At 53.0% G+C, this 22,463-nt stretch overlaps 1 protein-coding gene across 1 annotated transcript in view; it reads right to left on the bottom strand.

The window, feature by feature from the left end:
- The window catches only part of PTP4A3 (protein tyrosine phosphatase 4A3), a 47,923-nt gene that overhangs the window by 10,205 nt on the left and 15,255 nt on the right, over nt 1-22,463 (bottom strand). Inside the window, exon 2 of the mRNA XM_087740610.1 lies at nt 1,514-2,299. Coding sequence (XP_087596736.1) covers nt 1,514-1,618 — 105 coding nt within the window. The 5' untranslated portion in view covers nt 1,619-2,299. The remainder of the gene's footprint in view (nt 1-1,513; nt 2,300-22,463) is intronic.

Here is a 22,463-nt window from a genome sequence, read left to right as displayed (position 1 = left end):
CAAGGAAACACTAAATCCCAGGGCACCAAACCTGCGTGGCCATGGTAGGATTTCTACCCAGCACCTTCACGACTCCGTGGAGTCACGAGCGCCAGTGGGGATGTTTATTTTCAAGCCCCAATGGCCGCACCAGCAGGGACTTTACACCCCAGGCAAAGAAACATCCCTGACACGGGTGCAAAACCCCCAAAGGAGTAATTATTTGTGCCCAGTGAGATCGTAACTCCTGCTGCAGAAAGGAACAGAGGCGGCTGGGGGGGTTGTAGCGCACCCCGCCAACCGCACTCAGCATCTTGCAGATTGTTCAGGGGCTGCTTCTTGTCCTCCTTGCTGTATCCCATCATCACTCCAATGTGCCACAGGCTTGGGCGTGAAACTTGGGCTGTTTCCAGCGTGGCTTATCGCCCGCCGCACGGATTGCCCCCAGATTATGTGCCAGTGTACTGGCCCCACCAAGCACCGCATGAGACCGTCCCCTTCAATGATCCATCCCCTTCGTTCCCCATGTGCGCTTGCCAGACCACAGCAAACCCCTGCACATGTGGCAGCTCAGCCAAAAATCTAAGAAGCTGGAGGAAAGGGGAATTTCTCCCCTTCCCACTGTGCCATCCCCATCACCTTGTGTGCCGCATGCAGGGTATCGGGTGGCCATCCCCAAATCCCAACCACCTTCCTGTGGCTCTCTGAGCCGGTGGCACTCATACTTGTTTTTTCGGGTGTGTATTGGGAAGGTTTCCTTGAGCTCAGAGGATGCCTCTGGTGCCAGTATATCAGACCTCAAGGTGGTTTAGATCTAAGGCAAAAAAACCCTTTGCCAGGCTCACACACAGCCCCAGGTGCCCCCATGAATGCAACAACATCCCAGAATGCCTCCTTGTAGGCAGAAGCTGCTTGTGCCTGCTCGACCGAGCCTGCAGGATGTTGCCTTTCCCCCAGGCATTGATAAAAAGAGTAAGTTAAAGCCTTTTGCCCTGGTCTGCAGACATGCATCCATTAATCCCCCCTAACTGCTGGCTGCTGCCAGTGCCGGAGGCAGCGCTCCCAGGCAGGGCACTGTCGCTGGCTCATGCAACACTGAGCCCTCCAGCTCCTTGTGCACCACCCAACACACTCCAGACATTGGAAAGATGCTGGGATATTTGGGATGACAAGTCCTTATTGAGGTGCTGGGGGATGCAAGGGAGGTTGTGTACATCCATGTGCATCACTGCAAAGGCCCTTGATGTGATCTGCTGGTGGAGGGGGCAGGGGATGCAACAGGAACAGGGAAACTCTGCTCCATCTCCGCTGCGCCCAAACACCGTGCTTGGGGTCCCCCTGAATGTCCTGCCCTAAAAAGCCAGTGGTGATCTGATCCACCATGCCAGGATGCCACCGGGATCAAGGTACAAAAGTGGACTTGCCACCACCTCATCCTACAGAGGACTGATCCCTGTTGCATCTCAACATTGGCTTTTAGCCCCAAAATGTGCAGCTGGGTCCCAGTCCCTCTCTTCCAGCCTCCCCTCCTTACCTCTAAGAAGGTGCTGAGTGTGGCGTTGGTGGGGTTGTGGGTGATCAGGAACCTCATGTTTTTGTAGCAGACCTCCACCGGCGCAGGGCGGTTCATCCGGGCCATGGCGGGACGGGAGGAGGGTGAGGTGGTGCTGATGGTGGTGGGGGAAAAATCCACGAAAAGCGTGGCACGGAGGGGAAAAAAAAAAAACCACAACAGCCCCTCTGCGCTTAAAAAATAAAAATAAAACAGGATCGAGAACTCAACATACAGACGTTGTGCAAATAATCTCAGCTCCTGGGAGCGCGCCGGCTTCCTTGACACACTGCAAGCCCCCGGGGGAAAAAGCCAGATGGGAAAAAATAATATTAATGATAATAATAATAATAATTAAAGAAAAAAATCCCTTTGCTGTAGTGTCGGCGTCCTCGGCGTGTGTGCGACGGCGAGCGGCTTCCACCTCCGGTGCCGCGCGCTCCCTGGCGCTCTAGAAAGGCCTCTGCATATGGGGGGTGGCGGTGGCGGGAGGGTGACCCCCGTCACGTTACCCCATCGGGGTATGTGGAGTACTTGGGGGTGGCAGGGGGGGCCGGGAGCCTACGGGGCGGCGTCGGCGGCGTCCGGCAGCGGTCCCTCGCTGGGGCGATCCATGCACAGGAGCCTTGAATGGTTGAGTCGGAGGGTTGGGATGCCGGGCGAGACGAGGCGAGGCGGCCGGTCGCTGCTTCACGGGGCGGGCTGCCGGGGGCTACGGGGCTCAGAGCTGGTCCTCAGCACCTCCATAAATCCCAGCGGAGAGCAAGGCTGCAGGGGAGGGAAAGGGAAACATGGTGGTGAGTGTGTCCTCCTCTCCAGGCTGGCTCCAAGGAAGGCCCTGGCCGGTGCGCGGGGACGATGACACGGTGCCCCGGAATGCACCAGCACCCACCGCATCCCGCATGAGCATCCCTGACCATGCTCATCTTTGCAGGAGACAGCAGATTAGAAAGCGAGGCAGTATTTAAAGAAAAAACTGAAATATTGTCTGAAAAGCTGAAATGGCACTGGAAAGTGGGAGGGGGCAACACATACTCCCCCCCAGTGAAAGGGAAAAGCACATGGGCTTGCTCTCACGCCACCCAACACCAGCACCCGGCTGGTATATTTAAGCACCCGAGCCATGAGAGCTGACCCCCCAGCACCCATCCCGTCCCCCCACACCTCACCTTTGGGTCCCCAAAATGCACGGGGCAGCACGGCGAGTATTTCCACCCTGAATGCAGCGCTCTGCCCGACACCAGCCACTGCTGCCCCTAATCGGCCACATGCTCCCGGTGCTGCTTGAGCAGCTAATGTCCACCAAATGCACCTCTAATGCTCTTAGGCCAACTAAGCTGCCTGCAAATGAGCTTTCTTGGGGAGGAGACCAGAGGAGGAGGTTGTAGGCAAGCGGTTTCGCCAACGCTGGTGACGGCTGCTCGCTCATCCACATCCCCATCACCGCCAGCGCATCTCTCCCTCTAAAGTACCCTGGGCTCGCAACCTGCCCCAGGATACCTTCAAGGATGGCAGTGGGAAGAATTAAACAAGAAATCAATTCCCACTGTAGAAATGCCAAAACCCAAGAGACAACGGGCTCAGGGGGGAAGCAAGGGTGCTGCCAGCCCCGCTCAGAGTCGAAAGAAACCCAGTCCTTTGCTTCCCCAGGTCCTTACCCTCTGGACTCTTGTTTTGAAGCTGGTCCCTTCCCTGGGTCAGCGGCTGCTTAGCGCCACGTGGCCAGAGCCTCAAAATAGACCATAAGCACATAAGTAACCCGAGTCGGGCTGGCATGCACCCCCTCGCTTCTCCTCCCGATGCCCCAGTGCCCAGAAACTTTCCCCTCCGGGTTGTTTTATCCCCATGCATCAAGACAAGGTGGGAGCAGGGAGGTGTGCTGAGGACCGACTAAGCTCATCACACCGCCCAGGTGCTGTTGCCAGGCTCCTCTGTGCCTGAGCATCATTTACAACCTGTTCGCCGGCTCCTGCTTCACCAGTGGTCCCCGGGAATGAAAAAAAATCAAATAGTAAAAAAATCAAATAGCAAAGGAAAAAAAAAAAGCCAGGCGAGGTGGCAAGGGGAAGCGGGGCTGCTCTCCTAAACGTGCCCAGCTTGGCTGCTAAAATCGTGGACTTTCCCGCTGGCAGGGCACTAATTATTTACTATTGGCAGCATGTGCGAGCCCTGGCGCTGCCCCAGTGCACAGGGCATCTCTGTGCCCATGGTTTTACAGCCAGGATTTTGGAAAGGAGCTTAGAGGGGCCTAGGAGCTGGGAAAGAGCCAAAGCTCAAGGGGGTTTCAGCACTGAGCCCTCCCCAGCTCCTCTGCAGACCCTCCTTCATCCCTGTCCCCCTGAGTTGCCCCGAACCCCCTTGTCAAGCACATCCCATCACTCCTGACTCATTTTTTTTCCCATAAAAAAATCAGGTAACGCTACCCCAGAGACAGGAGAAGATGGGACAGCACCAGCTCTGTGGTTTGCGATGGTGACTCGTGGTCGAGCAGCATCAAGCCGTGGGCTCCTTTGGTTAGGGTGCATTGGTTTGGGTTTTTTTTTTTTAAGGATGCTGAAGGAGAATAATAATGCGCCCTGCTAGGATGCTCTGCGAAGTTCAAACCCTGCCTGGGCTGCAGGGGATGAGCGGGACATCCCAGGGGGGATTTTCCAGTACCAACTGAGAAAATCATATTTTAGCAGCTGATGGAGGCTGGAAGCTCAGCTGAGGGATGGGAACAAGGCAGGAGCTGCCTCCCAGCAGCATTTTAGTTCTGATTCAGAGCAGCTCACCCCCCAGGTGATGCTGACCCCCCCCCCCCAGGGCAGCTCACCCTCCCCAGCTGGACCATGGCAGCTGGGATCTTTGCTCAAAGCTTGCAATGCTCCTGCAAGATGGGATGGGAAACCAGCTCTCACCCCGGGGCTCGCCATGCTTTTCCAGTGATATTCCCACCCATCGCTTCGCTTGCGGGGTCTGCTCCCCCCCGAGATGAGCTCACCATGGCCAGGTAAGAAATGGTATTTCTGGAGGGTAATTTTGGGCTGGTTTTGGCTTTGTGGCTCCTACAGGTCCAGCCACTGATCTGTGGGCCACTGTGGCCACAAAAAGAGCCAGCAACCCAGCGAGTGAATGTTTCCCAAGAAAAACCTGCTGGCAACCCTCTCAGCAAGCTTTTTCCTTCCTTCTCCATTTGCTTCAAGGAAAAAAGAGGTTAAAACCCTCCAAAGGGATGGGCAGCCACAGATGCCTGCTCAAAGGGAAGAGCTGCTGGAAAGCAAGTATTTCTCCAGATCATCCCCTTGCAAACCCAGTTTCTCTGAAACAAAGGACCTGAGGATATTCTGCTTTTCCTTTTAACACCTTTGGATCTTGGCTCTTTCAACATCCACCGCGTTTAACGACACCTTACCTTCTGCCCCTTCGGGCTCAATGCACTAGCATGAGAGGTGCTGGCAGTGCACAAGGAAAAGCAGCAAAAAATAACTTTTCCCACTCCAAACAACCTCATACCCTGTTTCAACCGGCTGCAGGGTCGTGTTAATACAAACCATGCCCACGTTTAATCGTGTCCCGGATTAAACCCACCCGCTGAACAACCCTGTGGGACTGGGAGCTGCTGCGAGCACCGCCAGTACTGCACGCCGGGAGCAGTAGCTTGCTCCTCATCATCATCCAACACACAGCTCATGCTCCATCGGCGCTCTGGATACCATGTAATTTTTTATTGGCTTGGGTGTGCTCGCTGCCAGTAACAGAGGTTCACTGGGAACCGCCTGCATACGAGAACAGCGAGTGCTCCTTTCCCACAAGGACTCTTCTCCCGTGGAAGCGTTTCAAGTATTTTGGCAATTGCACATCCCAGCAATTGAGCCCCGAAGCCCATAAATCCCTAATGGGTATTTAATTGCAAATCATCCCCAGCTCTACAGGCTGCAATGCTGATCACCGTATTAAGCATGGCAGAACAATGTAGAAAAGGGTATTTCAGCTAATTTTAATAACCTGCCAAATGAATAAATCCTTCTGACTTGAGTGCTACAGGGGATCTGGATGAAGCACGTGAGGATGCAGTAAGCAAGTAAGTAACCCAACCCTGGATGAGGATGCTCAGCGGTGCAGCACTGGTCTGTCAGGCTCAAACCCACTGGGGTAAAGCCCAACGAAGGAAATCCAGCATGGGTGACTGGAGGAGCTGGGTACCCTGCTGCCACCGCCCCCCTCCCATGCCCAAGGCTGGGGAGGGATGGGGGCCACCTCCCCGCAATGTGACCATCGCTGCCACCCCATCATCTCAAAGCTTCACTGGCGACGTTTGCCTTTGAATTTCTACAAGCATTAGTTTTCCAGCTGGAGTGGTGTGACGCGGCGGGCTTCTTCCTTGCAAAGCCAGCAAAAGACAAATGTACCATGCAAGCTGCGACAACGTTTTTTGCCATGATTGTGGAAGTTTCTGGTTCTTCCCCAAGAAGTTTTGCAGTCAAGAGCCTGGCGAAGATCCAGGGCAAATGCACTCCAGTGTGGAAATGGAGGATGCTGCTCCAGGGGATGGGGACCACTGAGCCATCACCCCAAAGCAGAGGGGATCATGGGGCTCTCCTAATTATTCCTTTGCAGCACGGTGGCTCTATTACACACACCTTGGCCTCATCCCAGACATCCAGAGACGGACCCTTCAATGGCAGGGATGGGGCTGCTCTTCCTTCCAGCATCTCAGTGCAAAATAAAGGCCAGGTCTTCTTCGCTGCAGTTAACGGAAGGGCTTGGCTGGACCAGTGAGCAGATGCCAGACTTGACAGCTATGCTGCTGGTACTCAGGCTAGTGGGATGCAGCTGGTGAAGTCAGTTTTTCCTAAGCACAGCAACTCCCCAAGCAAAGGAAAAGGAAGCTTTGCAGAGCCAAATTGTCACTCCACGTGGGCTTTAGCAGCGGGACTTGGAACAAAGGCTCTTACTCACCCAAACAATATGTATCTTACCCGTATATAAATATAGCTATCTCCTGAGTGAGCACATCTCCCGTTCAAAGTTCACCTTCAGAAAAATCTAACAAAACACCCATCTGTGTTACATTTGCTCGACCTCTCTCCTGGTTTCAGCCCACGTAGCAAGACACCGCCTGGCTCTTTCCCCTTACGGCTGATCAAGTCCGACTCTCTCTGCTTGCAATCTCACCTCCGCAACGAGGAGCCGGTCTAAGAGGCTTGGTTGCATGCACAAGGAGACCCACCAGCACCACCACCAGCACCAGCAGCACCACCACTGTCACCACCATCACTACTGCCACCAGCACGAGCAGCACCACCACTGTCACCACCATCACCACTGCCACCAGCATGAGCAGCACCACCACTGCCACCATTGCCACCATTGCCACCAGCACCAGCACCACTGCCAGGGAGGATAGGTCCCAAGACACAGAGAGCCACAGCGCTGTCCCCAGCCCACGATTGCAGCTGGGACCCGGCCAGAGGAAAGCCAACGCGCTGAGATTTCCTCCGGCTGCATCTGCACGGAAGGAAACAGGAAAGGTCCGGGAGGAGAGCGACGGAAACAAAACACCCCGCAGGAGCCAGTGTCTGGGGGCAGAGGTGTAAGCAGCCACCGGCACGTCCTGCTCCAGGTGCAGAGCTGGGAAGAGCAGACGGGGATGTCCTGGAAAAGCCATGCCGGGTACTGCAGGGAGGCAGCAGCAGCTGCGGGGTTATCTGCTGCTGGGAGCAGAGCAGCGCCTGGCACCGTCTGCCGGGGAAGCGTCGTGGGGTTTTTACTCTGAGAGGTCATTTTTTTGTTTCTTTTGCTGCACAGGATGTTTTCTGAGCAAAACAGCAAGCAGGATTAAAATTGCACGGGTGCAGAGGGAGAGCGACGGGGAGCTCTCAGCAGCCCACTAAAATGCACCTGCAAGATAAACCAGGTCATGCATCTTCCTCCACATCCTTTTTGGTGCGTGGTAAATGCCGACTTACACATATATTTGCAGAAAAGAGCCGTACGGCCCCTGATTTTATAGCTCCAGTCAGATTTAAGAAGTTTGGTGGTATTTAGGCAGTGGGGAAAGATGCTGGCAAATCAGTGTGGAGATTCACAAGCAGGAGGCACTCAGGAGACCAGGAAAGAGGGAGGAATGGGGGAGACGAGACAGCGAGCCAGACAGACAGATAAGAAGAGCACAGTCTTCCCAGCATTGTGCAAGCTGTGAATGCACCAGAGGCTCTGGTATCATGATTGACCCCTTTTTATCTTTTATTTGCACCTTTTTTCTTTGAAGAGAGGGCCTGAAACGGCCCTTTGGGAGTTGTTTTTCCCTCTTGCCCACTTTGGTGCCGGTCCACAACCCCGATGGGGCATGGACCCCGTGCTCACACAAGGATGCCTCTGATGGCCACCGGTGCTGGGGTTGCCTCTCCTGTCCAGTGCTCATGGGGCAATGCCCTGAAGGAAACGCGAGATGCTCCAGGCACCCCTTGAACAGCCCTTTAGCTGCAATTTCAGGTTTCACCCCACATATAACCCCCAAGCAGCTTGAATTTCAGGTGTGCATGGATGGCATTTTTTTTTAACCTAACTCCTTCTTGCAGCATAAGAGATTCAGCCACCAGAAGATGCTCATAAAAAACACAAAAACGCACCACGTGTTCAGCACGGGGGGGAAAAGGAACCCCCCCAGCTGAATGCAGTCCCCCACCCATTCCTCCCACCCCATCCCTGGCAGCGGACGACTCACGGGTGGCTGGCGGCGGCCCCGCTCGCAGCGAGATCCTGGTTTTATGATCCGGGATATCCCCTCCGCTGCCTTCCCCCAGCAGCCGCGAGGAGCTCGCAGCCGCGGTGCTGACGTCAGAGGCTTTTCCTGGCTTGGATTTGAAGGGAAAGGAGGAAAAAAAGGGGGGAGTGCGGCGGGGGGAAAGAGAGGCCAACTCCACGGGGAACTGTAATAGCAGGGTTTGGGCTGGCTGCCTCCCAAATCTGCAGAGTGTGCACCCTGGAGGGTTTTTTTTGGGAGGGAGGAAGGCTCGGTCATTTGGGGACGCCTGGTCCCCACGCTCCGGCACCCGATACACAGGGAAGTCAGGCACCCCAAATACTGGGGGCCAGCTCCCTGCCGTCCTTCAGGGATTTCTTTTGGCCAGAGGAATCAGGAAAAAAAGCAATTCTGCATCTGATGGGGCATTTCCAGGCTTCCTGCCTTGCCCAAGAGCATCCTTGGAAAGAAAAAAATCCCAAAGCAGCATCCTTGCCCAAAAACACACATAGGGGGGCAAGCCGACCCCAGTGGTCCCCCCCTCAATAACTGCCACCACCGCACGCTGCTCCCACCCTGAACCTCCAGCATGGCTAAACATCTGCTCGTCTTTTCTTGTGGTTTCTTGAAGCATTTTGAGCAAATTTAATACTTGTGGCAGGTGCCTGAATGGCAAAACGTGGCGGGGGAGCGATGCCTCTTACGGGGTAAGCACCAGGAGTGTGGGCAGTGGCAGCCCCCCACGAAGGGCATGGGGGGTTGTCATGACCTCCCCTTCATAGTACAGCTTCAGCCTGTGCCAGGGAGGCTATTTCTGGGAGAGGTGCAGCCTGCATTTATTTCTTCCACCGCCTACCCCACCACTGGTGTTTTGGCCCCTGATCTTCAACCTCCTCATTTTCCACTGGATCTGAACTTTGCTATTTTGCATGTCCCTGCTCGGTGGTGGCAACCCGATGTGAGGATGTCCCTATGCCACCTGGTCCTACCTCCTCATCAAGCCAACGGCAGCCCTGACCAAAGGGCACTGGCAGACTTCTCTGCGTCATCGGCGCATCTTGCACAACCCCCAATGCCAACCGGCTGCGGTGGCTTTGATGGACATTTGTTGACGAAGAAGGGGGCTCCAGGGGACTGAATCTACCCAACGGCTGGATTTCGACCTGCAGATAGTGTTGAAAGTACACCCTGCTCCATGACAGGCTGGGGAATGGCAACATGGGAGAGAAGAGAACATGCTCTGCCTGTGCTGAGCCCCATGGAAAGGTCTTCTCTGGTGGCATCAAGCCACTGACCCCAGAAGCCAAGCACTGGAGAAAGGCAGTTCTTCCAAATTAATGCCACCAGGCTGAGATGGGTTTGTGGGTCCTTGAGCTTCCTCCACCATCCAGACCCTGTGCTTTCAGTGGTTGTCCTCCCAAACCAACCTCACCCTTGCTTGGGTCTACATGTTTCACCCCATGGAGACAGGGTCACATGTATTGTGACAGGCTGCTGGGGGGTGGCAACAGCACTGGCCCTCTCCCTTGTGGCGGGCACCAAAGCATTTTTGAAAGTAGTCACCAGCCCATGAGGACAGTGCTGCATGGAAAACCCTGGGATGGCTCCTCGTCCTCACCAGCCCTGACCACTACCACACCCCAGCAGAAACCAACCCTTGAAACAGCCCTTCCAGGGCTGTCCCCTTTCCAGCAGGATGGGACAGAGATGCTTCATGAAGGTATTAAGTGCCCCTCCAGGGCTACTAATAACACGGAGAGATGTGATGGGTGTCAGCCAGGATAATTAAAAGCCGCGGAGCAAGCGGAGGGAGATGGGAAAATGCCCTACTCCTGCGTGGGATGCTGCAAGGTCCGATGGTGCCCAGGCACGCTGCAGACCTCCAGCATGCCAAGCTCCTGGCTCACCCCGCTGAGCTCAGGTCCTGCAGAGAAGGTTTTCCCTGGAAACCCCTTCCAGAAACCTCCTTAGCTCCAGCAAAAAGCACAGTCCTGGTTGCCACAGGACCACTGCTCTGCAAAGGCAACGTGTCAGCAAAGATCTAGGGATAAAAGCGGGTATCTCCGAGCCGCCAGTTTTGCATGCACGGCTATAGACACAGCCTGATCCTGTACCCTCTCGTACCCCCCTGCACCCGGCCACCACCTGCAACAAGAACAAAATTTTTTGGTCTGAGCCACCGCTGCTCTTGCGCAAAAACCCAGCGCCAAGGGACGCTGTGCTGGCAGGCACCAAGATGTGTCCCCTGCCCACGAGAGCTTGCAGAGCAAATAAAGGTGGTATTCTTTCAAATAAAAGATAAAAGGGAATGAAATGCCAAATCGCAGCTGTTCTGGCTGGTGGGACGTTGGTGTCTCCACTTGCTGTGCAGAGTGTAAAGCACTGTCCCTTGTCCTCAGCCCGATATACACCTTGTCAACATGGGAGATGGGGGACCGAACTGGCAGAGGAGAAGGGAGGATTGAGCATCGCTTTGGAGGAAGGAGATTAAGCCAGTGCAGAGCTCAGGCTGCTCAGGGCGTCCAAACTGGGGAGCTCTTGAAACCCAAAGCCGCGTGGAAATGCATCTTGCAGCTGGGCTCCCAGGGGCATAAAAAGGCAAGGATGTGGCTGCAGCTCTTCCTCTAGCTGAGGAATCAGCGGCAATCAGGGAATTGGAGAGAGATGGGTTTGATGGATGGACTATTTGATGGATAAGGAATTGGCTGAATGGCAATACTCGAAGAGCTGCAGTCAACAGCTCAATGTCCAAATGGAGCTCAGTAACAAGTAGTGTTGGTCAGTGGTCCGTACTGGGACTGGTACTGTTCAGTATCTTTATTGATGACATAGACAGTGGGATTAAGTGCACCCTCAGCAAGTTTGCAGATGACAACAAACTAACTGGTGCAGTTGATAAGCTTGAAGGAAGGGATGCCATCCAGAGGGACCTTGAGAGGCTTGAGGAGTGGGCCCATGTGAACCTCATGAAGTTCAACAAGGCGAAGTGCAAGGCCCTGCACCTGGGTTGGGGCAACCCTGGTACCATGAATAGACTGAGAGCTGCCCTGCAAAGAAGAACTTGGGGATAGTGGTGGATGAACAATGGGACATGAGCCAGCAATGTGCGCTAGCAGCCCAGAAAGCCAAGCGTATCCTGGGCTGCATCAAAAGAAGCGTGGCCAGCAGGTCAAGGGAGGTGATTCTCCCTCTCTATTCCACTCTCATGAGACCCCACCTGGAGCACTGCGTCCAGCTCTGGGATCCCCAATACAAGACCCATGGACCTGCTGGAGCAGATCCAGAGGAGGGCCACAAAAATGATCAGAGGGCTGGAACACTCCTATGAAGAAAGGCTGAGAGAGTTGGGGTTGTTCAGCCTGAAGAAAAGGCTCTGGGGAGACCTTACTGTACCCTTTCAATATATAAAGGGAGCTTATAAGAAAGACAGAGAGAGACTTCTTAGTAGGGCTTGTAGTGATAGGACAAGAGGCAACGGTTTTAAATTGAGAGGGGGTAGCTTTAGATTGAACACAAGGAAGAAATTTGTTGTGATGAGTGGTGAGACGCTGGACCAGACTGCCCAGAGAGGCTGTGGATGCCCTATCCCTCGAAGCGTTCCAGGTCAGGTTGGATGGGGCTTTAAGCAATCTGATCTAGCGAGAGATGTCCCTGCCCATGGCAGAGGGTTTGGACTAGATGACCTTTAAAGGTCCTTTCCATCCCAAACCATTCTCTGATTCTGTGAGTGCCTGATGGCACCGTGGCCCTTCCCCAGGGTTCTCCACATTGCCTTCCACCCAGCTCCCAGCTTGCCTATTCATCGAGTGGGGTCCAAAATGGATTAAAGATTAACCAAGGGATTAAAAAAACTCACTGGAACAGGACTCTCTGAGCATTAGGAAAACAGGCTGAAAACTCCTTAGGACCGGAGTTCTACAATGCTGCAGCTTGGGACATGGTCTCAGACTGCAAAAATAGGCTCCCCCATTACCATCAAGCCGGTCCCCTTCTGGGCTGCAAACCAGAAGCAGAAAGCAGGCTACTGGCGCTCCAGAGGAGCACGTTTTAAATCACATCCTCAGTTGCAACGCAGTGATGCTCTGGCATGCCAAGGCTGCTCCCGGCTGCTGTTTGAGGCAAAACCAGCTAAAAAAGGAATTGATGGCAAACTATAGAGATCCTGGTGATTCTTGTCACTTAAATGAACTGTCTTTTGATACATAAGATGAACAGAGTCATCTAATCATATTCCTGTCATTCACAGGAAGGATTTCCAGCAGTGGCTTTATAAAAGACAGAAAACGCACTTGCATCTCAGAAAGAGAAATTGCAACGATTTGCATGAGCAAAAAGCCTGCTCCAAATACCAGATGCCAGAGCCACCGTGGGATGCTGCTACTTGCTCTTCTCCTCATCCCAGCAGGGAAAGCAAGGAGGAGGTCATGCAGCAAAGCCCAGCTGGCTGCGATGGACCGTGCCCAGGTGATTTTGGAGACCCTTGAAGGAGAAGGACCATGTCCTCAGGAGAACGGCAGGAAGCTGAGGAAAACCATCCTGCCTACACTGCCACTGCTGAGCATCACGTGAACACCGCAACAAGTGGGGATGCCACGTCCCACGGGGAACGGTGCACGCAGGCAAAGCAAATCCAACAGCAGGATGCTGCAACCCCAAAGCACCTTTCCAGACAGATACCTCTTTTGGGACAACACGGAGGTAAAGTGGTAATCGCACAGCGCTTTTCAGGCCAGAGGAGCCTGCAGTCAGCAACATCACGGTGGTTCTCCCCAAAATGCCGAAAGGTTTGCAAGAGAGCACCTGACTGCTCGAGAAATGCCCAGGAACACTTACTCACGAGCGTGCTTTGGCTTTGAATTTCTTTCATCGGGATATTTGCATAAAACCAGCGCTGCCTTTAGGGGAATGCAAATTCCCTGCAGAAAGGGAAGTGTTTGAATGTGCTGGCTGCTCAGACGCGCAGGGCAGGGAAGCAACGCTTTTATCACCTGAAAATTAAATAAAGGCTGAGATGTGAAGCCTCCCCACCCTGCTCAGCAGGAAAACTTCCTCAGCTCCTACGGCCGGATTTAGCAGGGATGGGACAGGCAGGACATGGTGTTTCATCCCAGCTCTGCACATCCTCCCCAGCCCCAGGGGTAAGCTTTAACGGCCTGGAGAGTCGCAAGCTGCTCCCGGGGCTCTGCTTGGCTCCCAGATGGTTTCAGAGGCATTTTGACACCCCGGCGTGGGTGGCATTTCCCAGCCACCCTTGCTGCGCTGGAGCAGGCTCTAACCAAGCTGAAAGCAAATGAGTTTCCCTGGATAAATTAAGCCACAACCCCAAATTCATCATTTATGATGAAGCCAGCAGCCAGCTACTGAGGATAATAAATGTTTTTGGGGATGAACATGCACGTGCTCTGCCTCTGTGTGGAGGAAAGGCAAAAGAAGTGAATGAAAAAGCAACCCCAGTAACAAGCAAAAGGCCAAAGCTGCTGTGCAGGGGAAAGGCTCTTCATACAAGACACAAGGGAGAGGCAAACCCACAAAGCCTCGTCCCAACCAACCCAGCGAAGCTCCAACCATCCCACTGGTGGCTTCTGGAGACTGAGTCGCTGTGCCAGGCTCTGAAAAGCTGGCGGGACCAGCCCTGCCTCGCCGCGGGGCATCGCATCCCCCCAGCGTCCCTGGCTGCATGTGCCATGAGAAAAATGGGACCATGCCTAAAACCCAGGCTGCCCCATCATCGTCCTTTCTCATCTCCGGCCCCGCTGTGCTTGGCACCACCGATCCCTGCCCTGGACTCCTTGCTCAGTGGCACCAGGTGCTCCCACGCATATAGGCTCCATAGGGGAGCCACAGGACCTATTCTGGGTGTTCCCAGTTTGCCAGAAACAGAGGTAATCAGGAGCAGCTTGACCCACTGGGTTAAATACTTGCTTTGAGATCCGGCCAGAGCGGTTCCTGCCTCTCCACTCCCAGGGGCACGCAAGATGGTTTCAGCCTGGGGAGGGAGGCAGACAACCATTCCCAATCCTGCCTGTTGCATGTACACCCCAGGGAAGGTTTTTCTCCATCTCTTCTTCATGCTGCTTCCTAAAGAGCCAGGCTGCAGTGAACAGAAAACACAACATTGAGGAAAATCTATGGAGACCTTGCAGAAGTGCAGAAACACCCAGCGCTGACTTAGGGCTCGATCAGTTCCCCCATTATAAGCTCCTGCAGTATGGAGAAGCAGCTAAATGAGGGCATTTCTATTAATATACCTGGCTCCACACTGAAATTCATGCTATTTTAGCTATCTTAGCAGAAAAAACATACTACAGCACCCTACAGGAGCTGTGCACAGAGTACTCGCAACAGCCAGCACAAAGGATGTTTTGCTGTTTGACAAGTAATTTAAATTTGGAATCGCACATGACAACTAACAGCAAAACCAGCCCAGGGACAGGCTGTCCCACTGCGCTCCAGCCCAAGGGAGCCGAGACAAGGGGCACCAGAGATGTCCCCTCCAGCCACAGGGCATGGGGCTCATCCGCTCCAGCGCAAAGTCAGCTGCCCCCCAGCTTGACTCAGCCTCACCGGCATCGAAACGTCGATGGTTGCTTTGGCGAGGGCACCCGGGAGCTGATTTCACCTTGGGGGAATTATTAAAAAAAAACAGAAAAAGTTTATTTCCAGCTTGATCTGTTCCCACCCTGTCTCCCTGCAAACAGGCAGCACGGCTCCGTGGGCAGCACAGGGACAGGGATGGGCAACCAAGAGCTGCTAAATGAGCACTGTAATTCAACGCCAAGACACAGAGAACAGGCAGGAATTTCCCTGGTATTTTCTTTTATCAGCTGGTCGATAAAACACCCCCCGCCCTGTTTCCAGATCTACTGTGTCCTTAGTCAAACAGATGGAGCACATCCTCCCCGCCGTCATTAGCAAGCCCTGGGCAGGCATTTACTAGAAACGCAGCAGAAGGACTTCCCTCGAGCTCTGCTCATGTGCTGCATTTGCTCCACCTGATGGTGGCACCTGAAGGACTTTGGGGACTTCGCAAGAGGCTTCCCTGCAGGGTCTGGAAATGCCCTTGACCTCTCCTTTGAAGCTGGACCCACAGCCTCCTCAGCTGAGCCTCCGTGAGCCCGCAGGACCGCAGCAAGCTGCATTTGAATGGATGCACCCATGAAGCCTTCACAACTCAACTGCAGAGGGGCACCTGCCGCAAAGCTGCTCCCAGGAGACCAGTGCAGCGCATGAGTCTTGCACTGGGGTAAGTACAGGAGATTTTGGTTAATGCCGAGGATTAACTCTGAGCTCACCCACTTTGCGGGCACAACCGCAGGCAGGAGCTGGGCAGAAGCATCATTGCAGGCACCAGCATCACCAACTCCTCACCAGCAGCACGCCCTGGCCATCCTCCCGGCTTGTGGCCGCATACCCAAGGATGAGGACGATTCCCAGCAGCTGGGACCACGAGATCCCTTTGATGCCAGGGCGCTGATAAAACCCCGGTCCTTGACCCGTCCACTTCAATAAAACAAGCAAGAGGCTCAATGAAATCTCCGCTAACTTTAGCAGATGCCAATTTTAGCAGCTCGCGGGAGGAACTGCTGCCCAGCTGCGTGCATGATGCCTCTTCTGTGTTTTTATCCCTAGCAGAGCTTCAGGCATATATTCTGATTTTCTTAATGCCTGAAGACGGTTTTGGGGAACATATAGCTGTTTTTAAAGTAATAGAGAAAAGAAATCAGTATTTTAAAGGGAAACACAGGAGGAAAAGCCGTATTTTGGAACAGCATCCGCAAAAAGCCCTGCAGTACTAAGATTTGCTGACAAAAACTGCACCCACATGTGGGACATCCCTGTTCTAACCCCCACCCCAAAGCTGTGCCATGAAATAGCAAAGCCGGGCCACAGGCTGCCCCGTTGCCCCCACTTGTCCATAGTTCACTGCCAGCCTGAGCTTGTTATCTCGAGGGGGAAAGGAGTAAGCTTACGTGGCTGTCCTGTGCAAAAGCTTTTTGCACATTTACCATCGTTCAGATGGGCTTAAAACTTGGTATTTTTTTCAACTTTCATTTTTGGCAGTGATTTGTCATGCCCCTACATTTTAGCAAAGAGCAGTAAAGGGATGGAGGATGCTCAAGAGCAGCCCTGGGATCGACAGCAAGATATCTTCATGTCAAATTAACCCAGCTTTTTAAAATACGAGATTTTGAGTCAAACTTTTAGTCTCCAAATCACGCCTTTTTCAATGAGTTCATTATCAGGAAGCTGTCCCATACACTCGCCTCAAAAAATGTTTGTCTCTGGCCCGCGTCCATTAAACCAGATAATTGGGAGTTTATAAGTTCATAACTTGAACTGAAGTCAGAAAGTTTCGTCTTTCTTTTTCCAGAGCTGATTTGCGGCCAGCCTGGCCTGAAACGCGGGCTTGCTTCAAGTTTGCTGTCATTTCAGAGTTCATTTGCAGTTTAAAGCGGTGCTCTGCTCCTGCGTGACGTCTCCTGCGCTCTCGTCCCAGATCAGTGCCGGCGCGTGCTGGCTCGGCTTGTATCTGGACTCCCCAAAGTCTGGTTTGATCGAGAGAAATGCCTCTGGATTTGCTTTTTTGCTAGAAATCCAGAGGGATGTCAAGAAGGATTTCGGTCCTGGGGCTAGATATTGTGGGTTGCCCCAGGCCTGAGCGATCATCCTTGATGCTGAGCGCAGGCAGAGAGCAGGCAGCAGAGCCGGGGCACACCACCTTGGACTTTTATTTTTATCTCTAAAGCGGACATTTGAGCTTTTCCAAATTGAGCTTTTTCCCTCCCTGTTACATCAATACAAGAATTTGAGCTTCCTTATTTCACTGAACTCGGCTGTATTTCTGGTCTGCAAAGTCAAAGAGCAGCCAGCTTTTTGGCTCCCTTGGAAACTTTGCAGTCCAAAAAAATCAGACGAAACATTTGAATACGCTCAAGCTTGTTCGTCAACAGTCTGATTTCTTAGGGACCTAACCCTGCGTTCAGGCCGACCGACGCTGCACCGACAGCAGTATTTTTGGGTCCTGTGTGAAATACTCCTGCAATGGCCCTGCTGCCAAGTCTTGCAAAAGTTCCCAGGCTGAGGGGCTGCCGCTGGATGTGAGGAAGAAGCATCCATCGCAGGGTTCATGTGAGTTGCTGAAACATCTCAGGTCATCAGGGAATGGTCAGAAGCGGGGAGGGACATGCACCATGTTAAATACAACTCAGTAAAAGCACCAAAAATACATACAGGTGAGTGCCTGACATTTCACATCGACTGTCACAGAAGGGTTGAGGTTGGAAGGGACCACCTCCAACCTCCCTAACCGATGAAGCATCACCTTGGGCATCTCAGCATCAATGCCTTGGCACCTTCATGGACATCCTGCAGATGAGATGGTCACTGCCCTCACACTTCCCCAACATGCCTTGATGGACGGACAGGATTTCTGGTCCTGGTTACTTTGATGGTGCTCCTCTCTGGAAATTTAGCATCTAATGTACATGTCTAGCGTTAAAGCGTATAATTTTCTCTCTCTTTGCCCTGCCCAAGATCACCGAAGGACACAGACTCACATGTAGGGCATCCCAGCTCATCCTGGAGACACAGACCTCCCTACCGAGATGCCCCCTCTCAGCTCTAAGCAGCACCAAACTCTTCCCCTGTGGTCCTTCATGCGATAGGAAAAGCACCCCTCAACCCCAAAACGCGGTCATCACCCCTATTCCTCCACGAAGGCTTCTCCACAAAGCCTGTCCGAGGCATGGCGCCCGGTCGTGGCCCGGGACGATGCATCCAGCCGAGCCTGCAAGGTGGAAAGTTCAAGTGGCTGCTGTTTATTTGGCTTTGCAGAGAGCAGTCGCCCAGCCTGAACGTAGGCCAAGCACCTTCCCATCGCAGCAAGTACCGCGAGAGTCTTTAAATAACCACCAGTGGTCAGGGGTTTGGTTTACAGCTCTGCTGGATGGAAAACCATCCCTCACACCATGTCTGCTTCAGCTCTTTCCTGGGTATAAATGGCGTCTGCTCACCTCCCTGCCTCCTAGGTCTTCATCTTCATACCCATCACGCCCACGGGCTTCCTGGAAGCTTGCTAGAAGCAGAAAAATATCTCCGAGCATAGGCATAAAAACACGTATGGGCTTTCTGTCCCTTGTGCAAGATGAATTGTAGGTCCTACAGTCAAAGCTTCACTTTGCTTTTGTGTAAATCAGCAGCTCCTTTGGGCTCTCCTCGCCCTCCCTGTCCTGCTGTTAAGGTCCATATTTAACAACTCGCCATACTTCAACATCCACCTGCAGCCTTTCTGCACCACCATAAGGTGCTCCTCACCTTCCCGCCACTGGGCTGGTGCCTTGCCAGTTCATATGGTTAAAACCAAGAATAAAGAATAAAATCCTTCCCCCAGGGGAAGCAGAAAATGCCAAGATCCCCCAAAAAAGGCTTTCTCATGTATTACCCTGGGGGATTTGAAGCCAGAAACCTTGCCAAGACCTGGGCTGAAAGGGTCACCCAGCAAATCCTGCTTTATCCATGGAAAGTTCCCAAATGCCGTTCGCTGGGAAGCCTGGCTAGTTTGGGATTTTGGCAATGCAGGCTTGCCGGGACTCTGGGGGACAGAAATGAGTTTTTTTTTTACCTACAGCTGTCATTAACAGATTAACCTACAATGACGGCTGGCAAGAGGAAGCTCCGTAAACAAGCAAAATAGCTTTTTACAGTCGGAAAACAAGACCTTGCCCTGACCTCCTCTTGGGCAGATTCACTGGTGTGCAGCAAACCAGTATTTTATTTTAAACTGCGCTTGTAAAAAGTAAAAAAAGCTGCTTCCTTGACACTTAAGTCAGGCAAGGACACAGCGGGCTATTCTGCCTTATAAATAAGCCTACTCTTGTATACACATGCATTTTAAAATAAGCTTATGAAATGTAAACACACAGGGATTTTACAAAAAATAATTCAGCCTCACTGAAACCATTTAATTGGGGCTGAGACAGGCCTCCTTCGCCGCTTCAGAGATCCGTGCAAGGGATGCTAACTTAGACTCAAAAAACCCCTTAGAGACAGATGTAACACTCTCACAAACATGCAATTCCCTTTTCAGGTTTTGCAGCCCTCCCGTCCCTTGAAGCGGTGTCTAAAAAAATGCAAAAAGGATTAAAAGATGGTATTTTTCCTAAGGACCATCCCTGGAGCAGCATTTTTGCCTTGGTTTTGAAGCATGAGGTTACAGGAAGGAAGGAGAGATTAGGGTGGGAAGGGTTCCTTCCAACCCATGCGTACATGAGCGCTGCCTACCTTCTTTGCACTGTTGAGACAGGTAATTTTTCTATTTGTCCCTGTCCTCTGTGCCCCAGGAGAGGAGCCAACCACCAGGAAATCTGGGCTGTAAAAATAAAACATAGTCTTGGCTTTGGAGGGGCAGGTGCAAGGGGAGAAACTATTTTTAACCCTTATTCTGCACGAAGGGAATGCTGGGACCCCTCTGAGCAGGGCTTGCCTGAGTTTAGGAGATTTATTTGGAGGCGGTGGAGGGGTCTGACTGGTGGTTAATCCTGGTGCTGGGTGCTCAGGGCTGGGGGAGCAGACATCAAAGCATTCCTGCATCTGCTGGGGAAATGGGAGAGGCGGCAGACAGCGGCTCTGCCTCCTCCCTCCGTGGCTGCTGGGGCGACAGGCAGCACAGACCTGATGCTTGCGGCTCTGCATGACCCAGGAAAGCTGTCGAGATGTCTGAGCAAACTCCTGGGGCTGGATCTTCCCTCTTGATTTGTTGGGCTTCCATCCTGCCACAAGCACAAGTCAAGTAAACCATGAGGAGAGGAGCTGGGGATGCCCAACGGGAAATAATATGACCCAAATGGAGACCCATCGCTACCACCAGGCACAGAAGGTGTGTGTGACTTTCTTCCATGCCAGCTAGACCCAGACAAGCACCCTTCAGGCTTTGCACTTTGCTCCCTCTCTAATTAATGGAAAGAGAAAGGGCAGTAGCCATGTCTGTGGAGCAAACCAACTTCTGGAGGTATCTCCCCACCCCTTATACTAACTATGGTGGAAGCATGGGGCAGTTGCCTCCCTAATTTAAGAAGTATGGTAGGATAACTCCCAGCCTTGGTGTGCATACATCAGTTGCACTGGAAATAGGTCATTTTGATCTGCTTCTGCTGAGACCATTGTTATGCCTTAGAATCATAGAATCGTTAAGGTTGGAAAGGATGTCTGAGATCATCGAGTCCAACCTTAGGACCTTTCCAACCACGCCTTGGCACCATGGTGTTAACCAAAGTCCGAGCCATGAGGATGGAGGACAACAACCTTGAAGAACCAGAGCTTTGGTAGGATCCTACCAGCTGAAGGAGACAGGCACAAGGAGCACACCCCAATAATGGAGATGGTGGAGTTTCACCTCAAGCTTGACTGAGTATTGGTTTGGGGGGGACACTGAAAGGCGAATACTCTAATTTGAATAAAAGCTAGAAAATCAGTTTGCACTGAGGGCTGCTTAAAGTCTTCTGCCATTTGTTGGGGACTCTGTTCCCCTGTGGCAGGAACACACTGGTAAAGGCAGTGGTCTGGCCATCAGAGACCAACCATCCAGGAGTGAAATAGCTGGTCTATCAGTCCCAGGGGAGATTCAGTAAGGACCAGATTTCCTTGATGGAGGAGGCAAAAAGAAAATTTTAGGAATTTGACCACCATGAGTGGAATACCAAGTGCTGACGAGCCAGGGAAGCTGCAAGATGAGCTCCCAGCAAGCTCACGAGACCAGTGGCTGGTGTGCCTGTGTCCGTCCTGGGATCCACAGTACAAGCTTTTCCTATTGCAGATAGAGAATGGTTCAAACCCGTCATGAGCAGGTTCTGCAGCAATCCAAGAGTTAACATCTGGCCTTGTTGATGAAGAGCACGTGAAGGATTTAGCAGGACCTGACATCTCATAAAGGGTGGCTAAGGTAACTTTGTCAAAGGCTGGCATTCAAGACTTCTCCATCCAAGGAACCAAACGGCCCCAGGCAGGCTGCCCTGGGGGACTTCTGGGTATACCACATAAATCTCCAACCTTATTAAAGCTCTGAAGACCACAGAATCCAGCTCCTGACCTTCTCCAGAGCAGAAAACGACAAAACATTTCCTGTTATTTATAGCAGCTGGAGAGCCTGATGGGAAAACCCCACTTGTGAAATGTGGGCTGCTTGCCACGGTTGCTCTGTGGAGAACAGTCAAGCCGCTCCGAACTCCTGCCCGATGGACTGCTCCACCCCTGCGGCCACTTCACCCTGGGCAAGACCATGCCGAAAGAATGTGCAAGAGGAACAAGCGTATGGATCTTGCTCCTGTTGGCTCTCCCAGGTCACGTTCGCATGGCACAACTTGAATTAGGCAAGGCTGAGCATCCCAGGAGAGGGGGCTTCAGCTGTGGGGCTACCTGACAGCCCTTGAGGAGCACCTTTCACCTGTACGACACTCCACCTAAATGTGGCTGATCTTACCTTGGAGGTGTTTGTGAGCCTTTTAGGGAAACTGAGGAGAGGGCACAGCCCCTTTGCCCGCCTCCACTAGGTGCTGCCCACCTCCTCAAAGCACGGCGGAACGCGCACTGGCACGTTTGTTTGCTGGCAGCCCAATTTCCACCACCCTGGCATGCACCAAAGGTGCTTTCCAACACGCTTAGTCATGCAGATGCAGGAAACCTCGCAGCCCAAGGCAAGCCCTTCCTGCAATGGGACGGGTTTTGCCGTGGGCTTGCTGGGTGAGAGCCTCCCGGCACCGGCCCCGCTGAAGATGAGCGTTTGCTGTCACGCTGTCGAGGCGGACTCCCATAGCTTCTGTCTTGGGCTGCTGCCAGCGTGAGTTTTCTGCTTGCTTCCAGGCCGAGGGAAGCAAGCTGTTCGTCACGCGCTGCCGTGAGATGCTGTGAACGAACTTGCCAGCCGCGATAGGAGCAGCCGGCTCTGGAGCTTGCAGGGCTCGGCTGCCACGATGGCAGCTCTCCTCCGGTTGAAATGCTGCGATGGCACCCAGAGCCGTGTACCAACCATTGCCCTGCCACAGTAAAATAAGCCGCTGGGCTGGGGGAACGGCAGGGCGACAGTGAGCGTCTCCCATGCCAACGCAGCGGTCAGCAGCTGCTGGGATTTAGGACCACGCCGGGAGCAGCACAGGTCACACTCCTGAACTTCACGTTCACCATGAAGCTGTTGCTCCTCTCCAGGCAATGATG

The sequence above is a fragment of the Nipponia nippon genome, unplaced genomic scaffold (assembly GCF_047370975.1).
Source record: "Nipponia nippon isolate SJK-2023a ecotype South Korea unplaced genomic scaffold, ASM4737097v1 scaffold_1, whole genome shotgun sequence".
In the NCBI taxonomy this organism is placed as follows: Eukaryota; Metazoa; Chordata; class Aves; order Pelecaniformes; family Threskiornithidae; genus Nipponia; species Nipponia nippon.
This window is presented reverse-complemented; position numbering and strand designations above follow the sequence as displayed.